The 19,806-nt window shown below is 28.5% G+C and overlaps 1 protein-coding gene across 6 annotated transcripts in view; it reads left to right on the forward strand.

The window, feature by feature from the left end:
• LOC105193383 (TGF-beta receptor type-1) overlaps nt 1-19,806 on the forward strand; it is a 44,590-nt gene that overhangs the window by 11,757 nt on the left and 13,027 nt on the right. For 2 of the 6 annotated variants that reach the window (XM_026134931.2, XM_026134930.2), the window contains exons 2-3: nt 3,191-3,305; nt 17,393-17,601. In XM_026134931.2, coding sequence (XP_025990716.1) covers nt 3,191-3,305; nt 17,393-17,601 — 324 coding nt within the window. Of the gene's footprint in view, nt 1-3,190; nt 3,306-8,526; nt 8,685-11,513; nt 11,557-12,633; nt 12,792-17,392; nt 17,602-19,806 lie in introns of all 6 variants that reach the window. The other 4 variants (XM_039450538.1, XM_039450534.1, XM_026134933.2 and 1 more) reach the window with 4 other exon arrangements.

Here is a 19,806-nt window from a genome sequence, read left to right on the forward strand (position 1 = left end):
GTATGTTTTAAGAAATTTGAAATATATTGTTTTTTTTTTCAATAAAAATTTAATAGCGCATCTAATTAGAGATTATTCCTTCAAAATTTTATTATTTTTTATTTTTAATAAGAAATAAAGAAATTTTGAGGAATTAAAACGATCTCAATTTTTGCAGTACTATGGACATATAAGCATGTCCGTTTTTAAGAGTAAACAAAAGTAATAACCAAAAACTGAAGTACGTCACAGATGATTATTCCGCGCACGCAAGATCCATAATTGTCATAAATATTCAGCACAGAGAAAGGATTATATTAAAATAAATTAAATCTGATTTAATGTTGTATTTCTAATTAATAAATATTTAATATAATTAGTATTGTATTAAATATTAAAAATTAGAAGAATGTGGACAATTTTAAGAAAATTTTAAATCCGATTTTATTAAATAATTTATTGTAACAAATTGCAACATTATATTAATTACATTATTTATGATATTTTTGATACTTTTTCTACAATTAATTTCTACAAAATCTGATTATTTTATAGTTTGATATTGAAATTATAAGGATTTTATTGCTCTTTATAAAATAAACATAATGGTAAGTCAACAGTCAGATATTTTATTTAATGTTATTTAGTTTTAAGAGTTTATGATTTATTTTCAACTTATATTTATTAGAAATATCATGCATCAGCTTTTATTATAACCTAATTATTTTATTCAAGTATGAAATTTTTGTAGTTTTAATGAATATTGGTATTCAATTAATTTTAATACCACTGATATCAAATGTAAGACTTAAAATTTTATGGATACAACGATAACTTAAAATAAAAACATTGTTTCATATTTTTGGCTGCTCATGCGATCGTCTTATGAATGCGTAATTAAAATTACAACCATGTTTTTTCTATATTAAGTCTTGAATTGTAAAGTAGTTTTAAAAAAGAATCATACGATGTCAGCATAATCATAATGAATTAATTAACGATTGATAAAAATGGAGTAGTTTTATACATATTATAAGACTCATGTTAACTAATAATAAAGATTCATATATTAATGATTAGAAATATGTATAACATAATTGTATGTTTATGGATACGAGTTTTACCTATGTATAAAAATTGATTTTTATACACAATTTATATGTCTATAATTATGAACACATAATTTCACTGAACACAATGAACACATAGTCTTTATTAGTATTAATATAATAATATTTTTGGTATTCTTATGATAATTAAATATTGTGTTATTATTTTTTATTAATAGTAGATTAATTAAAAAAGTGATTGGTATAATACTAAATTTGGATTTAAATTATTATTTTGTTGTTACATAAATATTAATATACTTTATCTAATTTCCAAATTTTGATATTTTAAAAGCAATTTAAAACGCAGATATTTGAAACAATGCTTCAAATGTAATTTTTTTCAATAATTTTCAAAGAATTGCATATATAAAACAATAATTAAAAAGTTACCGAATGTTTTACAATAATTACAATAAAATTATAATAAAAGATAATAACAATTTTATCATAAAAAAATGTTACACATTTTTAGTCGCATTTATTATACATATACAGTCTATGTAATAAATAATAAATTTATTACAATGCATATTACAATAAATTTATTACAATGCTTATAATGCAGGATATTACAAAATAAAAGTTAATTACATGTTTTATCATTTTACATATACGTATAAATTTTATTTAAATTTATAACTTATTATATATATATATATATATACACACACATCCATATATTACTTATACATATATGTAGAATATATATAGAAATATACATGAATAAATATCAATATATTATACACAAATTTATTTTGTTTAATTATTATACAAAGGATGATTCTTGGTGCATTCAGACATCAAATAAAGCAATTTTGGTTTAAAATTTCTTGTTCACAAAGGAATAGAACTTATATCAAGACACAATAATAAAGTTTTAATGCACTCATCGCAGGTCTGCTTTAACTTTTATAAAAGTAGCAATACTTGAGTGTAATCACTCAAGCTCCAAAGTCTTCTTGAACCTGCTATTTTTTTTACACGCTGTTTTTTCTCGTCATTTTGACAAGCAGAAAGCACATAAAGAATTGACGAGCAAGCCTATCGATCAATGTAGTTTTGCTGCTCAAACTTATACCGAATTTCTTTATTTTATATTTTTCTTTAAACTTTTCAGTTTTTTTCTTAACGTTTGATTTTTGAAACTTTTTGTTATAAAGAGTAGATAGATTAATAAATTTAAAATTTTTAATACGTAAATGTTTTTAAAGAATTAAACATAGCAAAATTTCCAAATTGAATATATACAATAATAAGATTAATAATATCAATATTTAGCTTTTTGGATTTTTAATTTTTTAAGTGTTTTTGATGACTTGAATTTCATAAAATATAATCGTTGCTTGTAAAAACTAAATTTATCAAACAGTAATTGAAATTGATAGTATTCAATGTATCCTGAAAATTGTGTGTCAATATTTGCGAAACTCACGACGCGATGTTATATTATCGTAAAATAAACTGCCCCTCAATTGTGGTAAGTGCCGTATAGCGTTTCACGATAATATCTTCCTTCCCATATTTCTTCCATTCCATACCGCACCATGCAAGCGCTCTTTTGCGAAATTTATTTTGCCTCTAGAATTCGATATCATCAAATAATTCATATACTTAGTCACAAAAGTCTACATAAGAAAGATAGTAAAACATTAATCTATCTACATTTATAATTATATTAATAATTTCGTTGTATTATTATAAATCAAATATCAATATAAGGAATTATGTCATAATAATAATGTATAAAAAAAATATGTACAAAATAAATCAATAGCTTGACAATATCTAATTTGAAGTAATTAAATTATACTTAAAGTTATAATTTTATAAAGTAAGAAATAAAAAGTACTTATAATTATCCATCATATTCTGATAAATCTATTATCAATATTGGCATACTATAGTAGACTAATATTTAGTCTACTAAATTTTAATACAAAAAAATGTCGAAATTGTAAAAAAGACTTGATGTCTGAACAAAATTTTACAAAAGAATACACTTTTAAATTTTCATGTAGGAAACAGAAAAGTTAAATTTTTCTATATATTTCTTTGACAATTTAAATGATTTTATTTTAATGATTTTGTTTTGCTTTCAGGACTACTAAAGTGCTATTGCGATATATGCCCGGAAACGAATTACACCTGCGAAACCGATGGTTATTGTTTTGCCAGTACGAGCCTGAAAAACAACGTCATTACGTATGCTCGGAGGTAATGTATTTGCACGTGGATTTTATTGATGAGTATATGCGATTTACAGTTGAAATTCCCTTTTATCGACTCATTTCTTAGTTGCCGGTAGATTTGCTATCAAGCGAATAGCAATTGATCAAAACCGGCAAGCTCTTCCGACCTACCATAAATTATATTCACTTTTCCCACTACTAAGCTGTATTATTTAATTTCTTGATTTTCAGTACATTATATCAATTATAAGGTATAGGTCAGATTTAATATTAACAAAATGATTTATTACGTACGTTTGATCAGAAGCGCAAAATTAAGTCCGTTTCAAAAGGAAGATTTGACACGGGCATATTGATATTCATAATGAATCGGATAGTCGTTTTGGCCTCTGGGCGATGTTTGTCAGTGAGATCAACAATATTAATGTTAGTGCAGATTTTCTAAACTCTCTCAACAAAACAAGATTCGTTTGTTTTCATTTTAGCGTTATCTGTAATATTTTTCATGTGAACAGACAGTTCATAATACATTGCAAAACTGCATATAATCAAGCGATAAATTTGCAAAATTGCTTAGTTAAGTAAAATTGATTGTTTTAAAAGATTTTCTTATTAAGTTGTTGTTTTATTTTTATTTTATTTTTAATTTGTAGTTCTTAATTGATTAACGCACATAAATTTATTTTAAATATTTATGTACTTTTTCTTGGTACTTGGTCTAAATTGTATTATTTTCTAATTAAATCATATTTCTGTATCCATAGACTTTGACATTCTTAAGTTTTTTACATTAAAAATATTCCAATTTTTTAAGAATATTACAAAAGTATTTAATTCATTTTTGATTTATTACAATATGAGTATATAGAAAATATGTATTCTAGAAAAATTTGAATACACGAATAAAAATGATAGAAATTTTCAATTTTTATTTTAATAGATTTCTGAACTTTATTATATTTTCATCATATTTTTATTAGAATTTAATTTGTAGTTTAATGTTATTTTTATAAGTTTTGGAGAGTTTAACGATTTATAAACAATATCTTCTTCTGTTTGATTAGATCATTGGCTAAACGCTAGATAGCGTATTTACTAGAGTTTCCTTACGTAATGTTTATCACGTATGAGGTTTATGCATTTAACGGTTCAGGTCACTGATCATTCGCGAGAAATGCAGCGTAGCATTCCTATCGAACGACGGCCTTCGACGGTTTCGCTTCACATTGCGATCGATACTCTCGTGGTTTCCACGAATGAACATTTAGCCAGTTTTCCAGCCCGCGCTCTCACCCGGGCCATGATTAGCACCCTTTTCGGCGGAAATGAATTATTGTTGTCGGCTAGTCGTCGCGTTGGTAACGCTGCCGAACGCTACAATGCGTGGTAAGACTTCAAGTTCGACCGCTATGGCCCATGGAAATTCTGGTCGCGATCGATCGCAGGGCAAACTCGGGGCGAAATTCGATGTTACCTTCCCTTCTTCCGCGGTATCGATTTCGAATACGTCGAGGAAGTTTCTTACGCGCAAGCGTGGGGGTAGCCATACACAAATTTCAACTCAATCTAAGCAGATGAGATGACACTGTCGTAGGGGCTGCTATTTTTGAAGTACATCTGAACGAGAGTCTGAACAAGAGTCTGAGAGCCAAATTATACGATATGCACTTCCTAATAAATCTGCTAAAATGATACGGACGAACGAATTTTTATTGTGATGAATATGAAGTGCATTACTAAGGTAATTCGATGTACAAATGGTTTAATGTGCTTTTTAATAAAATTTAAGATTAAGGATCTTTTCATTGATATTTTAAAGAATCACTCAGGATCAAAAAAATTATAGGATTCAATTATAAAAATTGTTCCCTGCGATTAATATAAATCCAGTCTTTGTATATATGTGGGACTTAAAACATTGTATTATTTATGAAACGTTCAGAGAATAAAATTGTTTTATTTTGAAACAAATGTCTGTAGATAAATGATAAAAGAAAGAGATAAGAATAATACAACTTTACATTGGTTGGAGTGTAAAGGCATATCTTTCTTTTATTTTATATATTTTATTTGGAACAATCATATAAAAGTGCTTGTTGTAATATTATACAGAATTATAATATTTACTAAATTATATTGTGAGTAAATTATATTTATTATATTTTACTGCTATATTTAAACTTTTTAATTTGTCTTTTAATAATATGTCCATTATACTTAATTAGGAATTTATTAAAATTCTATTAAAAAATTATAAAAAATTGTATGTGGGGTAACTCCAGTACGTATGTCTATCGAACACTTAATTTATTAAATACTATGTTTATTATTAATTACTATGTTTAAGATAAATACATTATATTAAAGTAATAAATTGTCTACTACTATAAAAAATTTTTTAAACGAAATATTTGTTGCAAAGCAAAATGTAAAAGAGAAAATAACCATTATACAAAAGGATATTTATTCAAAATCCAATACGGAATATTTGTTTTTTTTTTTAATTGTAAAACCTTTACATTTTTGTCATATATTAAAAAAGATGGGAAATATAGCCACTCATGAAGAACAATCAAGTTCGAAGAATATATAAAAGCGTGTATTTTGACATACTTTATTCTTTACTATTTTTCTCGTGTATCACGAAACAAACTAAACCTTTTATGTTTCATTAAATTTACACTCCCAACAGAGAGAAGAAAGTAATTACGTAGATTGTAATACATCGTTGCGTTTCTTAGAACACTGACAAAATGATTTAATTTATGATGATTTCGTTAATGTTAAAAGTAAAAAAATCATTACACAATACTAATATAACATAAAAAGATATAACAGAGTAGTCATGAAAAAATTATAATCACTATTTCTATTTTTTTATTACTTTTGCGGCGTAAATACTGGAGCTGCTTTAACGTACCAGAATGTATAATTCTCCCAATATTTTGCAAAGCTAAATTTATACCTTTACAAATTTTATTTGCCTTACCGCCAGACAATAAATTTTATTTTTAAATTGTTATTTTGATTGGTATCTTTATATGCAAATAATGCATAAGCGCTTCTAACTAAATTTACAATAGCTTCGGAAAAGCTTGTGAACATTTGCCATGATCGAAGAGGTCAAAAGTTTAAAAGATATCGCAATACATGTCTGCGAAGTATACCGCAAACTCGACTTTTGACCCTGTAAAGATCGACATTTTCTTTATCATGGACGATACTCAGTGGGAAATTATATAGAAAGACGAAAATCTAGTGCTTGACGAGATATGTATAATTAATATCGTGTGGTTATAAAGTTTCGCAGTATACTTCCAACAAGGTATTTCAAAACTGAATAACTTTTAATTTTATAAATTTCATTATTTCCATAATTCTTACTTTGAATTCGATTATAGTAGTTTTTTTAAAATTGTCTAGTTTAAAAAAATCACAGTATGATGTAGTCTGTTTTATTCCAGCCTATTTCAGTTAAAGTCATGATAAAAATGAATATTTTCTTGATTTTAGATATCATTTTATCTACTATTTACTTTTTAAAGTATTCTATCAATAAGATATAAGATTTTATATAAATAATAAAATTTATATAATGCTTTTATGACTTTATATTCTCTTCGACGAAAAAGTTAAGCACAGATCTAGACTTGTTATATCAAATTCTTATATAAAATGTAAATTATTCCGTATATACATTATTTAATAAAAATAATTAGCTCTAGACAGTTCTAGACAGATCTATAACAGAAAAAAATTTATATTTTATATAACAGTTTAATGTAAAATTTAATTCCTTTATTGCAGAGACTTTTATAATTCTGTATAAAATAAACTTTGTTGTCAAAATAATTATTTATTTTATTTTGAGAAATACATGATTTAATAATAACTAAGGTAACTCATATAAGTTAATAATTCTTGATATCTTTGATTCTATAACTTTAAATAGAAACTGTTACTCAGATCATTACGTTACGTTTGTATCTATAATGTCATAGTTTATATTTTCCTTCTTAACTTAATAAATAAGTGTTACGAATAAAGGAATATTAATCCTACTGATTCGAAGTCTCGAAATATTCTATATCTTCTCTGTTAAATGTGTCTACTCTTTTTAATTTGATGAACGCGTTACACATTCTGAAGGAATTTTGGGGAGACACGGTCTAATTTATTGATTAATCTCTTAATAATCGCCAGTGTAATGATAATAAGATATCTCGATTTGAGAACGATGCACTCTTAAAATCAAACAAGATCGACCGAGACAGTCCGATCAATGCGACGATCTGAGGTCGCAGACGTGCGGACGGCTCCTAAATGCTTAATGCGCCAGACGGATAATTCGGATAATTCGGCCGGAGATCGCATTGAAAATAGCGCGACCGAGATTACTTGATCCGGCCGTAGCGTGAAAGCAGCACGAGGCAATTTTATATGCGATTGCATGAATGCAAAATATATTGACGTGTCGCGTCGCAAGCGCGAGTTCGCGTTATAGGTATTAAAATTTTAGAGTATGTCGATCCAACAAAAGTAAATTAGATTTGAAGAGGAAGAGTCGTAGATATTTTTCCTTGTTTCTATATTTGTTACATAGGTTAAAACAAACGAAACAAATGAAAAATATTATAACCAATTTAAATAATTATTATTTATTACAGAAAGTTTGTAATAGTATACATAGAATTATATTTTATAATTTTAATTAAATATTCAGTTAATATAACCAAATTTTTAGCAATATTTAATAAACGTTTGATCACTATTAATGTAATTACTAAATTTTTGGATATATTAATCATTTAATTGAAATTATTATATTTTACTTGGGTATTATTATTAAACTCTTTTTCAGTGTATGATATGTAAAATGAATATATACGCACATTATCGGAAATTGCTATTATAGTGTGAAAGAACTCTAAAGATATTAATATACTATTCAATATTATAAATGAATATGCATCATGGTCTCGAGCAAAAGGAAATGGAGTAGAACTAGCAAACTTAGACATTTACATTGTAATATTTATATTATATTATAAAATATTCACGGACAGAGAATTATTTGATGCTTTTAAAATTTCAACTATGTATACATTAATCGACGCGATATGTACATACATCATATCATATCATTTATAAAATAAGATGTCTATAAAGTTTCGGAATTTTGGTTTATGCGAATGACCTATGCACAAGCTTTTCGGATTAAACAAAGGATTGTGTTGTTGTAAAAGGTGCCTCGATCAAAGCAACTGGCTGCCGCCGGAAGCACCCCGTTTCTGCAACAGCAAGCCGAGCACCTATCTCTCGCGGATCTGCTGCGATAAAGACCTCTGCAACCTGAATTTATACCCAGTTTTATTATCTCCCAACTCGTCTGAATTATCTTCAGGTATTCTTCCAAGGGTTCGCGATCAATGAGGATTTTTATTATCTGTATACGTGTGTAAATAATGTAACTTTTATGATGTAACGTCACAAATTAACCCCATCAAAATCGTGTGAACAGCATGATTTTTAAAATAACAAAAATAAATGACAGGAGAAGTAGCGTGCCTAATGGGACGAATTACATAATTATACTGTAGGTGATGAGAGATTTTTTTACAAATGAGAAATGTGTCATTGCGTTTATAATCTTGTTTTTTGTAGAAATAACAACGCAATGTAAATCTTGATCAGTGTATATTATTATCGCATATTTAATGCTAAATGGCCGCCTAATTTTTGTGTGGTTTCATGTTTATATTAACACGTTTATTTTCAGAAAAATCAAATTCAAATTAAGTACATTCGTTTTTATAAACGTGCGTTTATATTGATTAGCCAAACACATATGCACACATATAAACTTTTGCAAAGTTGTCTGGAAAAATAGATGTGCAATAACGAAAAAATTTTGTTTAACAAAATTATTAACTGCATTTTTTTTACGATAGTCGGGTGTTGTTTTGTTTCTTTTTTATGCGTTTGTGTCATTTCTGTGAAGTATTCTTTAACGTCTTTTATTTGTTGTGCGATTTATGTTCGAATTAAAGCGTGCAAAAGTATTGTGTCAGTTGTCAAAAGTATGTTGTCATTTATAAAACGTGCGAAAGAATTAGCCGACTTATTTTCTTTTCCTTGCGATCTTAATATATATAATTCTTTCTTCAAATAATAATAATTATAAAATTATGTTTTATATTTTAATGCAAATTCAAAAATTATTATATTATACTTAACATAATTTTTATCACAACATTGATTATTATTTATATTAAATACAGTTATTGTGTTAAAAAATTGTTTTTAAAATTCATGCATAAAAACTCAAGATGATATTTATCTCTTTTTGATATACTAAATGAATTTTTGTTTTTGTTAAGACGTTTCTGATAACATGATATCTGCTGCAACTTTTGTCTCTGTTTTTTATATCCTCACGTTCTGGCGTACACACTAATGCTATTCGGCGGAGGCTCGTCTCGTGGAATCAATTACCACGCGATCGAGCTCAAATCAGCGAGTATTTGCGTCAGTAAGATATGTATGACGACTGAGACCGTCTGAGATATTTCGTGTCCGGCAGTTCGCATGCGATTCACGATGATCAAATCGTGGCGCGTATTGTGGCTCACCTTGACGCGTGTGTCGCCACGAAGTGTGATTTACATATATTGAGAATAAAATTCCATATATACATCCGGGACATTAAAGAAACTGGAATTATTTTGAATATTACAAAACGGATATTTTTACTTAATTCGATGTCTCTCTGGTAATAATTAAGGAGATATAAAGAACAGTCCTTTCTGAATATTTAGATGTTTAGTTAAAAATATAATTTCTAACGACAGTTTTAATTACTCGATAAGAAGAAATAAGAATTGATAAATCAATATTTATCTTTTATCCAAAAATATTTCCAAATTAGATGAGAATTTATGAAAAATAAAGAGATTTTTATATAAAAAACTTGATAGCAATTATTTCGGACAATATGCGTATTTAAGGCATTTAAATGTTGTACATTCTTAGATCTTTAGAATTATATATCAGATTAATTACACTGTACAATACGAAATTTGCCTTGACATTTTGAAAGTTATTTTTTATGTACTTTTGGTTGCTAAACATTGAATCCGAGCGTGAGATGTCTCTGTCACATCAGGATTTTTAAAAATCTGCTATTAAAGTTACAAAAAATCGCAAGTTTTCGATAATTAATAACTCTGGACTGAGATGTGCTACAAATTTCTATAGAGTTTGAAACGAAAGATTTAAACTGCATCTATAGGATAAAAAGTAAATCAAACAAGGACAGTTTTAGGGTTGTATCTCACTGAAATGTATCTATATGGACCCGTACATGAGTATACATGTATATTTAATTCTAAAAGACAAATGTTCACAAAGTGACAATTTATATTTCTGAGATTGCTGAATACAAATCTAAAATTTTCAAACTGACGGATTAATATGACAAAAATTTAAAATTTATAAAATCAAATTATTTATATTAAAAAATGTATAATTGGTTATTTCGAACAGAAAGGAAAGACCAGTTGCAATTAATTGCAGTATTAAAGATCTGTGTGTAATAACTAAATTTTAGCTGTTTACAACTAAAATTTAGCTACTATATACACACAGATTCTTGCTGCTGCAAGTAATCTTTTTTTTTCGTGTATAATATTACGATTTATTTATTATATTGAACATAATTTTTACATTAAACAAGTTAAATTAAAAAATTTTCTTTAAAATCATATATTGTATAGACATTAATAACTATAGAAGTAATTATCTGTCACATGCACACATATGCTTTTATAGTTATTAATCCAAATGTATATGAGAAATAAAAACAAAATAACATTCTTATAAGTATGCGAAATACTGCGCTTTTTCGTAGAATAGTCAAGTTTGAGAGACTCCAACTAACACACATTGCATCGTAGTGTCTATCGTTTGCCCCTAACCAACATTTTCTTTGCTGTGCCGAGTTCGATTTGTTTAGAATGTGCGAGATGTGCCTGCTTTGAAGATCGTTTCCGGCGATCTGACGCGTTCCTCGACGAATCGAGATTGTCCTTTTCTCGAGTTCGCCGGGGTTACTGTAGTAGAACAAACCCGATCGATAGAAAGACTTGCATCGCGAGTTGACACGGGATCTCCGCGTTATATACACCGTTTTGTATGCCCCGATGCTATCCCGACAGGAGTCGCAGAATTTCAGGAATCACGAAGATATGCTACCACTGGCTACCCCCATATGTCAGGTATCACGAGAGTGTGTTGAGTTGCACGGTGTTGCGGATTTGCTCTTCCCGACTACCAGCTCCCGCTCTCGCATCCTCTCCCGGTTTTTTTTTGAGTATTTCTCTTTCGGTTTTGCTGGAGTTTGCTCGGTGATCCCTTGTTCCCTCGATAGTATCCGCATTCGTGTGGATTGTGATGCGGAATAACTCAACGGATGCGTTTCCAACGCGTGCACGTACCGCGTTACGATCGGCTAATCAATAGATATTTATGTAATAATGTACATATACAATTATTCAATTTGACTTAAATTTATTTAACGAAACTTTATTTTAATATTATGCCATAAGATTCAAGTTGATCCCATTTAAATGCACAATTTCTGAAAAAAAAAATATATATATATTTTCGAATAGAATGATAACTGTAATTGAACCAATAACCGTAAATAGCCGATACATAGGTAAATTAATAAAAATAAGATATTCCATATAGCTTCTGCAAACTTGATATTAGCGTATCAGGTTCGCAGAAGTATTATAAATTTGACCGAACATTGGGAAAAATTCTCTGTACTTTCGGTAGCACGATAAAACGATATAATTGAATTAAAGTATTAAAAATGTTCAGAAACCAACTAAGAAATTTATAGAAAGATGTAGAAATATAGAAATCTAAAAAAATTATATTAACGGGAGAAACAGTATAAAATATAAAAATATAAAAATCCACACTATATATTTACACATACAAAAGCTCGATATACATAAAGTACTTATAAATAATCAATTTATGAACATTTATTTCGTTAATAGATCATTTAACATGTTTGTATTTTATCAAATAACTAAAAAAATATAAAAAGAAGGTAATCGACGATACTGGTAAATAGAGGCAGATTGAGAACGCAGCCTTAGAAGCTGTTAATTCCTTTTTGTCATGCTACCAAGGGATCGAACTCCCATTTGAGTTTTTGCCTTGAAATCGCACGATATGAATTCCCTGGATATCTCGTGCCTCGACGCGAACGCGTCGCGCGCGCTATCCCGAGTTCTCCTCACCTCGTTTTCTGAAACTGGTACAAAATCGGCTTGAAGGTGCGTGCTTAAACACCTGCCGCCATCGCAGCCCGAACCGCGCATCTTCTGCATGACGAGCGACTCGCGAAACACGACCTTCGTCATCGAGTGCTGCAACAAAGAGGATTTTTGCAATCGGGATCTCAAACCTCTGCTACACCCTAGCAACAATGAAGGTATAGTCCAAACAGACCTGGAAGTTACGAAAACTCTGCAGGTGGCACGGGCTTTAGCTGCAACTCTCCCTTCTCACTTTCTTTCTTTCTTTATTTTTCTCTGTATATCTCTGTCTTTGCAACACGACTTGTAAAATATATTCTCGCTGTATTATACGTTTAGAATTTTAGTTTCTTGTTGCCGAACTGCAAAACGTGCAAATTTGAGGACAACACATTACTGGAGAGTACGACGTTTAATAAACATTTAATTGCGAATTTAATATTCACAATATTAGTCATTTTATAATAATACAGATAACGTACGCATAGCGTATATGCAAAAAAATTTTTTAAATATCTAAACTAAGATTAACAAGGGTAGAAGTGAAACCTTACACAGTGAAACACCTACACAAGTCTGTACATATATGGTACAAATGAACTGTATTCAAGTTTGAAGCTAGTTTGACCTATCCCACGCAACTACTTAAAGCGTTAAAGGGGAGGCTCTATTCGTAGTAACTTCTAAAATTATCAAGCTTTTGTTTTCATACATAAATTAATACTCTCAATTTATTTTTTACATTGTGATTGTTTGCATATAATTGATACAAACAATAATAACAAGTTTTTATATTTTTAAATTGCTGTAAGATCTTAAACAAGATAAATGCTTGCTTATTTAATAAAATTATTGAGTGGCAAAAATATATTTTGTGTAAGTATTTATTTGCTTAATTGTGAGTTTAAAATGTACGTATTTTACACAGTGTTTCACACGATTATATTTTTTTTTATAATTGACTATACTTAATTCGATTGTTCGTGGGAAAATTTTTGTAATTGAAGAAAACAATGTTATTATATCAATTTATTTTAAGTAGAAGTATTTCACATTCTACCTTTGTTTTAACAAACGAGCTGAATTATTAATAAATAAATTCGAGAATTATTACATAAAAATTTAATTTAAAGAATTTTCAATATGAAGGAAAGTTGTTGCGAAAAGGTTTGTGCGAAATCTAAAACCACTTTTACCGTTTGATGAAGCAAAAACGCTCAAGCAGCTGTTGGAGCCTTTTTATACATATAGCTAAAGAGAATTAGTCAAGCCCCTGGTTATTTTTTTAAGGTCGGAATAAAATGTTACGTCATGGTCTCCACCAGTGTATATATCTTCGTCTCACTCTCACATTATCATTTCGAATTCTCGCTCTGATACGCTCTCTGTTATGCTCCCGCTGTCGTTATCTGTACATATATACGAAATGCATCAAAATCATTTGATAATATTTTGGGAGTAGATTATTTTAATCCATCGAGTTTTTTAAGCGAAGCAAAACATAAATAATTAATTAATACATTTTCTAAAATTAAATGTTATTCTTAGTACGACTTTTGTACTTCCTTAATTTTCATTAAAAAAGAATCATTCCATCTTTTATCTATTTCTATATGTTACTTTCTTCTGGATCTTAATTTATTAAATTTCTACACTTTTTAATTGCCTGCGAGTTGAAAAATGTTCTTATTTTTATGTTAAAGAAATAAAGGATTATTTCAAAGTCAATTAAAGAACTCTTCTCCTAAAATATCAATCGATGATTTTATGTAGGTTTCTATATCTGTATAAAGCCATGTGCGCTATATATATATATATATATATATATATATATATATATATATATTGTGTAAAGAATAGAAGGCTTCTGAAGCACTGCTACATGCTAGACGTAAACACGTATTCGCGACGCACTATTTGCGTATTCGCGGATGAGCTTTCCGCTCTCTTTCGCCGTTTATTACGTTCAACAAAGCTCTGAACTATTTTATATCGCGATTTGAAGTACAATGGTGTATTATAGAGTTTCTGTTTGTTGTTGGAACTAACATAAAACGAGACAGAATTGAATGTTTAAATCAATATTAAAGTAAACTATAAAGTATACTGCATTACGATATTTTCAATATTAATTACATTTGATTATGATACGCGCGTCTCTTTGCGCTCGCGCGTATTTTAAATTATTTCATAAATGTTATATTTTTTGTCGTATTGCATATAAATCTGAATTTCATTGACAGAATGCTACGACATCTTTTTACATGCGCAGTAAGGAGTGGTACAGATAAGCGTGATCAATAATCGTCTAGTATTTCATTATTTTCCATTACTTCTTCAGTTTTTTCTATTCTTCTTGAGCAGCACACGCCCACATTATTTATATAATTGATGCATTGTAAATTGTAAATTTATTCAGATAGGGATCTCAAAATTAAATTGGTGTTGAAATTAGTATGAAATAAATAGCACTTGTAGGAAAAAAAATGAGACGAGATAACGAATTTGGATAAGATAATACATGATAATATTGTGAGACGCTATTGTGACGTTCGACCGAGATGTTTGCCACCTTCGGAGCTTGTAGTCGCTTCAAGGCGATCTTCTCCTGCATTTTTTTTTTTTTTTCTTACAAGTCGTACACCGGAAATCCTCCTGAGTGAACTCGGAAAGGGCCGGTAGCATGTTGTCATAGCTCTCTTCTCTGCACTCTTTAACGACAGTACTATTCCGTTGTAACTTCGATAGCGTGACCCGCGCGACAAAGGGTGGCTTTTGTAAATATTTCCTGCCTCCTGTAGTAACCTTCAGATTTTTTCCAAGACTTGCAGTTCTTTGTATTAACTTTTCAAAAATGTATTATATACACTTCATGATTTATTATGCACTAATTATACTGTTCAAAAAGAAAGTACAAGAACGAAAATAATAGTTTCCTAAAGTTGTTTTGCGTTAAATATAATTCTGTTTACTTGCTTCTTTACGTCAAAATTTTGAGAAATTTGTAATTAAAATTATAAAAAGAATTATTTTAGTGTACTTTGGAACATTGCAATTACGATATATGATGGGCTAGAGAAGTTTTGTGTCATTCAAAATTAAAAATATATTGCTATGACTTTTAGCCCCTAAAACAAATTTGTTGAGTCGAGTATGTTTCAAAAAATATCAGAGTTGTAATAAGTACACTAGTTTTTGTAATTTTAATCACAAATGTCTCACAATTGTGATTAATACAGCAATTTGATAAACGGAAATATACTAGTACTCATCACAAGAAACTATGGGAACGATTATCCCTGTTCTTGTGCTTAAAAAAAGTTATTCTTTATAGAACAGTGTCATTATATATAAAAATATTTAAAAAGTTTAGTATGAGATATTCAATTTTTGTGCAAAAAAGCATTATGATTAGATTTATTATCTTATAGATTTATTCTTAATTTATTTTAATTAATATATATATGTTGAAGTAAATTTATCTTTTGCAGCTCATGTCTTTTTGATCTTCGAAATAGAATTTATTAGAGAATTTTTTTGAAATTAATGGATAAATAGAGTTCATTACTTTCTCTTTCGCATGCCTTCTGATTACATGTTTTTAATATTTTTGTACGTTGTTGAATATCTTTATGAAATTTGAAAAATATCTAAATTATGTTTTTCTTGTTTATATGTATGATATATATCTCTTATTGATGTTTTTATGGATTTTGATTAATATATAGTATGATGTAAGATTTGCGTCAAACACACATTTTAGAACTTTCTGATAAAATTTAGTAATTTATTTGACTTATTTTTTTCTATTTATCTTTTCAAGCTGATATTACTCGTGACAATTTCTTTACTTTATTTTAAATTGAGTTTATTAACATAAAACTTAATGTAAGGTGCTTTATCATAATATTTATAAATTAATAAATTGTGTGAGAAGAGAGGCGGGGAGAGAAAAAAATATTTATTTAATAACTTTAGAGTTGAGAAGTTGTTTTAAATTTATTATCTGATGTATGTATGTAGAATTTTGATGCAAAAGTTACAAAATACTGTGTATACTCTATTTATACTAGTGTATCTTATTTATACTAGTCTACACATGTATATTTTTGAGAAAAATATGTTTTAAAATTAAAAATTATGATGTTTCTCATTTTTTGAAATATTTATTTTCTAATCATATACTTATTATTTTATTAAAATATAAACTTTTTCCAAATTTAATATTGCTTCTTGTCATACCTGTAGTTATTTTGACTTTTTTCTCTTTTTTAGGCATGTGTAGTCTTTTTTAAAGATTTGGTTGCTTCAATTAGTTTCGATCAGCTAGTTCTTTGATTAATAATTATCTTTTACTACACACACAAACTATAACTTGAAAATTTTAAACAATTATAATTCTAAATTTCAGCTATAATTTGAACAGAAAAAAAAATTTATTTATCATGATCGAAGCTAATCGATGCAGTCAGTTCTAAATGTATGCAAATGATCTTTCTGTAGCTTATTAAACTCTGCGTTGTAGTATACTGAGCCAATTAAAATGCTGCCATTAGCATCCTTATATTCCTTTTTATCTTTCTTTATTTTCTCTGAATACTATCCTACCAAATTTTTATTCCAGTTATTCGCTAATACTGTATTATATCCACAACTTCCATGAGCATATTACATCATTTTACAGTTTACGACAGCCGTAAAGTTTCTCTACTTTTCGGCGACATGAACGCTATAGTCTGGTCCGCGGCAGTACTCGTTATGTAAATTATTTTCCCAGGTGTTACAATAAGATGAACTTCTTTCCGGACACCGAATACTCTGTCTGGTGCACCACAAACAGTACGCTGCGCGGTCTAGATGGCATCGAATTCGTGGTTGCCTGTTGCGATCATTCTGACTACTGCAATCGCGATCTAAGGCCTTCTTTTCCTACTCACGAGCCGAGAGGTCGGTCGTATTCTCGCTTTACGAACCACCTCGGAGGAGGTACAACAAATCGCAGTTAAAACTGCGGTTGCGAAATTTCTCGCCACCAAGGTTGCTCTGGCCGCAAAGTTCATTTCTCCGCTGAACAGAGATACTCGCGAAAACGAACTGGTCGATAAATTCGAAGGATTCAATGACGGAAATAGATAATGTTTAACTGGGCTAGAAAAGAAATATTCTAAAAAAAATTAAAAATTTTGTGGTTTGAGTAAAAGATTTGTAGTAATTGTATAAATAATGTTTATTAAAATAATATGTCTTAATGATTATTTACATAATTATGGTTTATAGAAATAGTTATAGAATATTTTTATTGATAAAGTTATTCTTTGTTTTACGATAATCTAATAAGCAGTTTTGATTCTATAATTGTGATTGTGAATTTCAATACATTAAAATGGCGCTGTTAGATTATTGGCATTAATACTATTAATCAGTGTTATTAGCAAAATGTAAATGTGGCATTAATATTAACAGGTGGCTAACAGTTATTAGCAAAATGTAAATGGCTATAATTCGTTATTATTTGTTTCCTTGAAGATTATTTTAATTTATTCAATTTTAATTTTGCATATTAAAAAAATTTATTTTTTCAAATAACTTTCTTATTAATTCTTTAAAATTTTATGATATAAACTTTTGAGCTTTTTAAGAAAATTAAGAAAATTGAGATAAATTAAAATTAGATATAATAGTTTTCTAATTTTGTATTTATTTAATAGAATAGAATATCTAATATGAATGAAAGAATATTTATATTGTTTTAATAATTGCAATTTATTATCAAACGGTTTCTTTTTATTATTGCATTTATCATTATTATTATTACAAAAAAATTTATTATAAATAAAATCTTTTATTTTAATTAATTTATTGGTCTATTATCTTATTACATTGCTGTTTTATAATAATTTTTAACATTTAAACATCTTGTATTAATATTTTTACATATAAATTACTTCTACTTGAAGTAGAATTGTAATATTAAAAATGTATGCATTGTTTTTACATTTTTTTGCCATCAATGAGCATTTTTTAATTGTATTTATTAAAATTTTATTGTAAATTTCTACTTTTATAGAATCATTAACGCTTATTAACAAATTTTTAAATAATAAATAATTTGTATCGTTTATTTTGTAATATAATGTTTATCGAGACAAAGCAAGTTATGGTTGGTTGCATTTCCTGCCTTGTCTGTCCTGAATGGATCAGTCGTCCGTGATATGATGCGAGCGATAGGTTTTGCTTTTGTAACCGTTGAGTTGCAACAAGATGATTTGCACAGATAGCTAACAGCAGCTATGACGTATAATTACGCTCGATAGTTTAACAAAATTAAATAAATGCTTTATCAACTGAATATTGAGCGTTTGTCATCAAAAACATAAACGATATAAATTTATTTTGAAAGAGGATTAAAATTATATTGACGTCATATATGAAATATTAAATGTTTCTACATTAACTTTCTGACAATTTTCATTTGTTAAATTATCTATTTCTTTGTCTCATGATGATTTGATTATTTTTGAGTGCGTTGTGACATCAACAACTTATATAATAACTTGCGCATGTAAAATTCTTGATTTACGCGTTCAGCGATGCTTGTAAAGCGAGAAAAAAAAGATATAAGTTTAAACAAGTCATTGAATCCTGACAAGTAACGCAATCTGCGAAATTTTATCAGGCTTTAATTTCATGCCAATCGTACTTGAAAGCAATGACGGATTTATATGTTTAAAGTTTTAAATCTATTGCTCATTATTTTTCATACATATACTTCCTCTTATACAATATATAATTACAAAACAAAATCCTTAATTTCATATTATGTGTGTCCTGTTTTGTTATTTTTATCATGTCTTTATTTTAATTAAAAATGTATACTTTTTTATAAACATAATGTCCGTCACTGTTTTGCGGCGCTTCAGCTTTTCGTTTCGCGGATCATGAATCAACGGGAAAGGGACTTTTCCGATGGCAACCTTGGTAAGGCACACGACAGTGATGAGAAAAGCGGGGTATCGATTATCGATTTTCTACGCTTTTGTGAATTGTCTGGGAGCGCACTTTTCACACCACACTCTCTCCTGTATTCCCCCATGTTTCACGTTCTCGCGTCATTTATCTTGCTTGTGCCAAGCTGACAAGACAAGGAACGGACAGAATGGCTGCCATCGACCGACAGTTCTCTCTATCCTG

Source organism: Solenopsis invicta, chromosome 1, assembly GCF_016802725.1.
Source record: "Solenopsis invicta isolate M01_SB chromosome 1, UNIL_Sinv_3.0, whole genome shotgun sequence".
Lineage (NCBI taxonomy): Eukaryota > Metazoa > Arthropoda > Insecta > Hymenoptera > Formicidae > Solenopsis > Solenopsis invicta.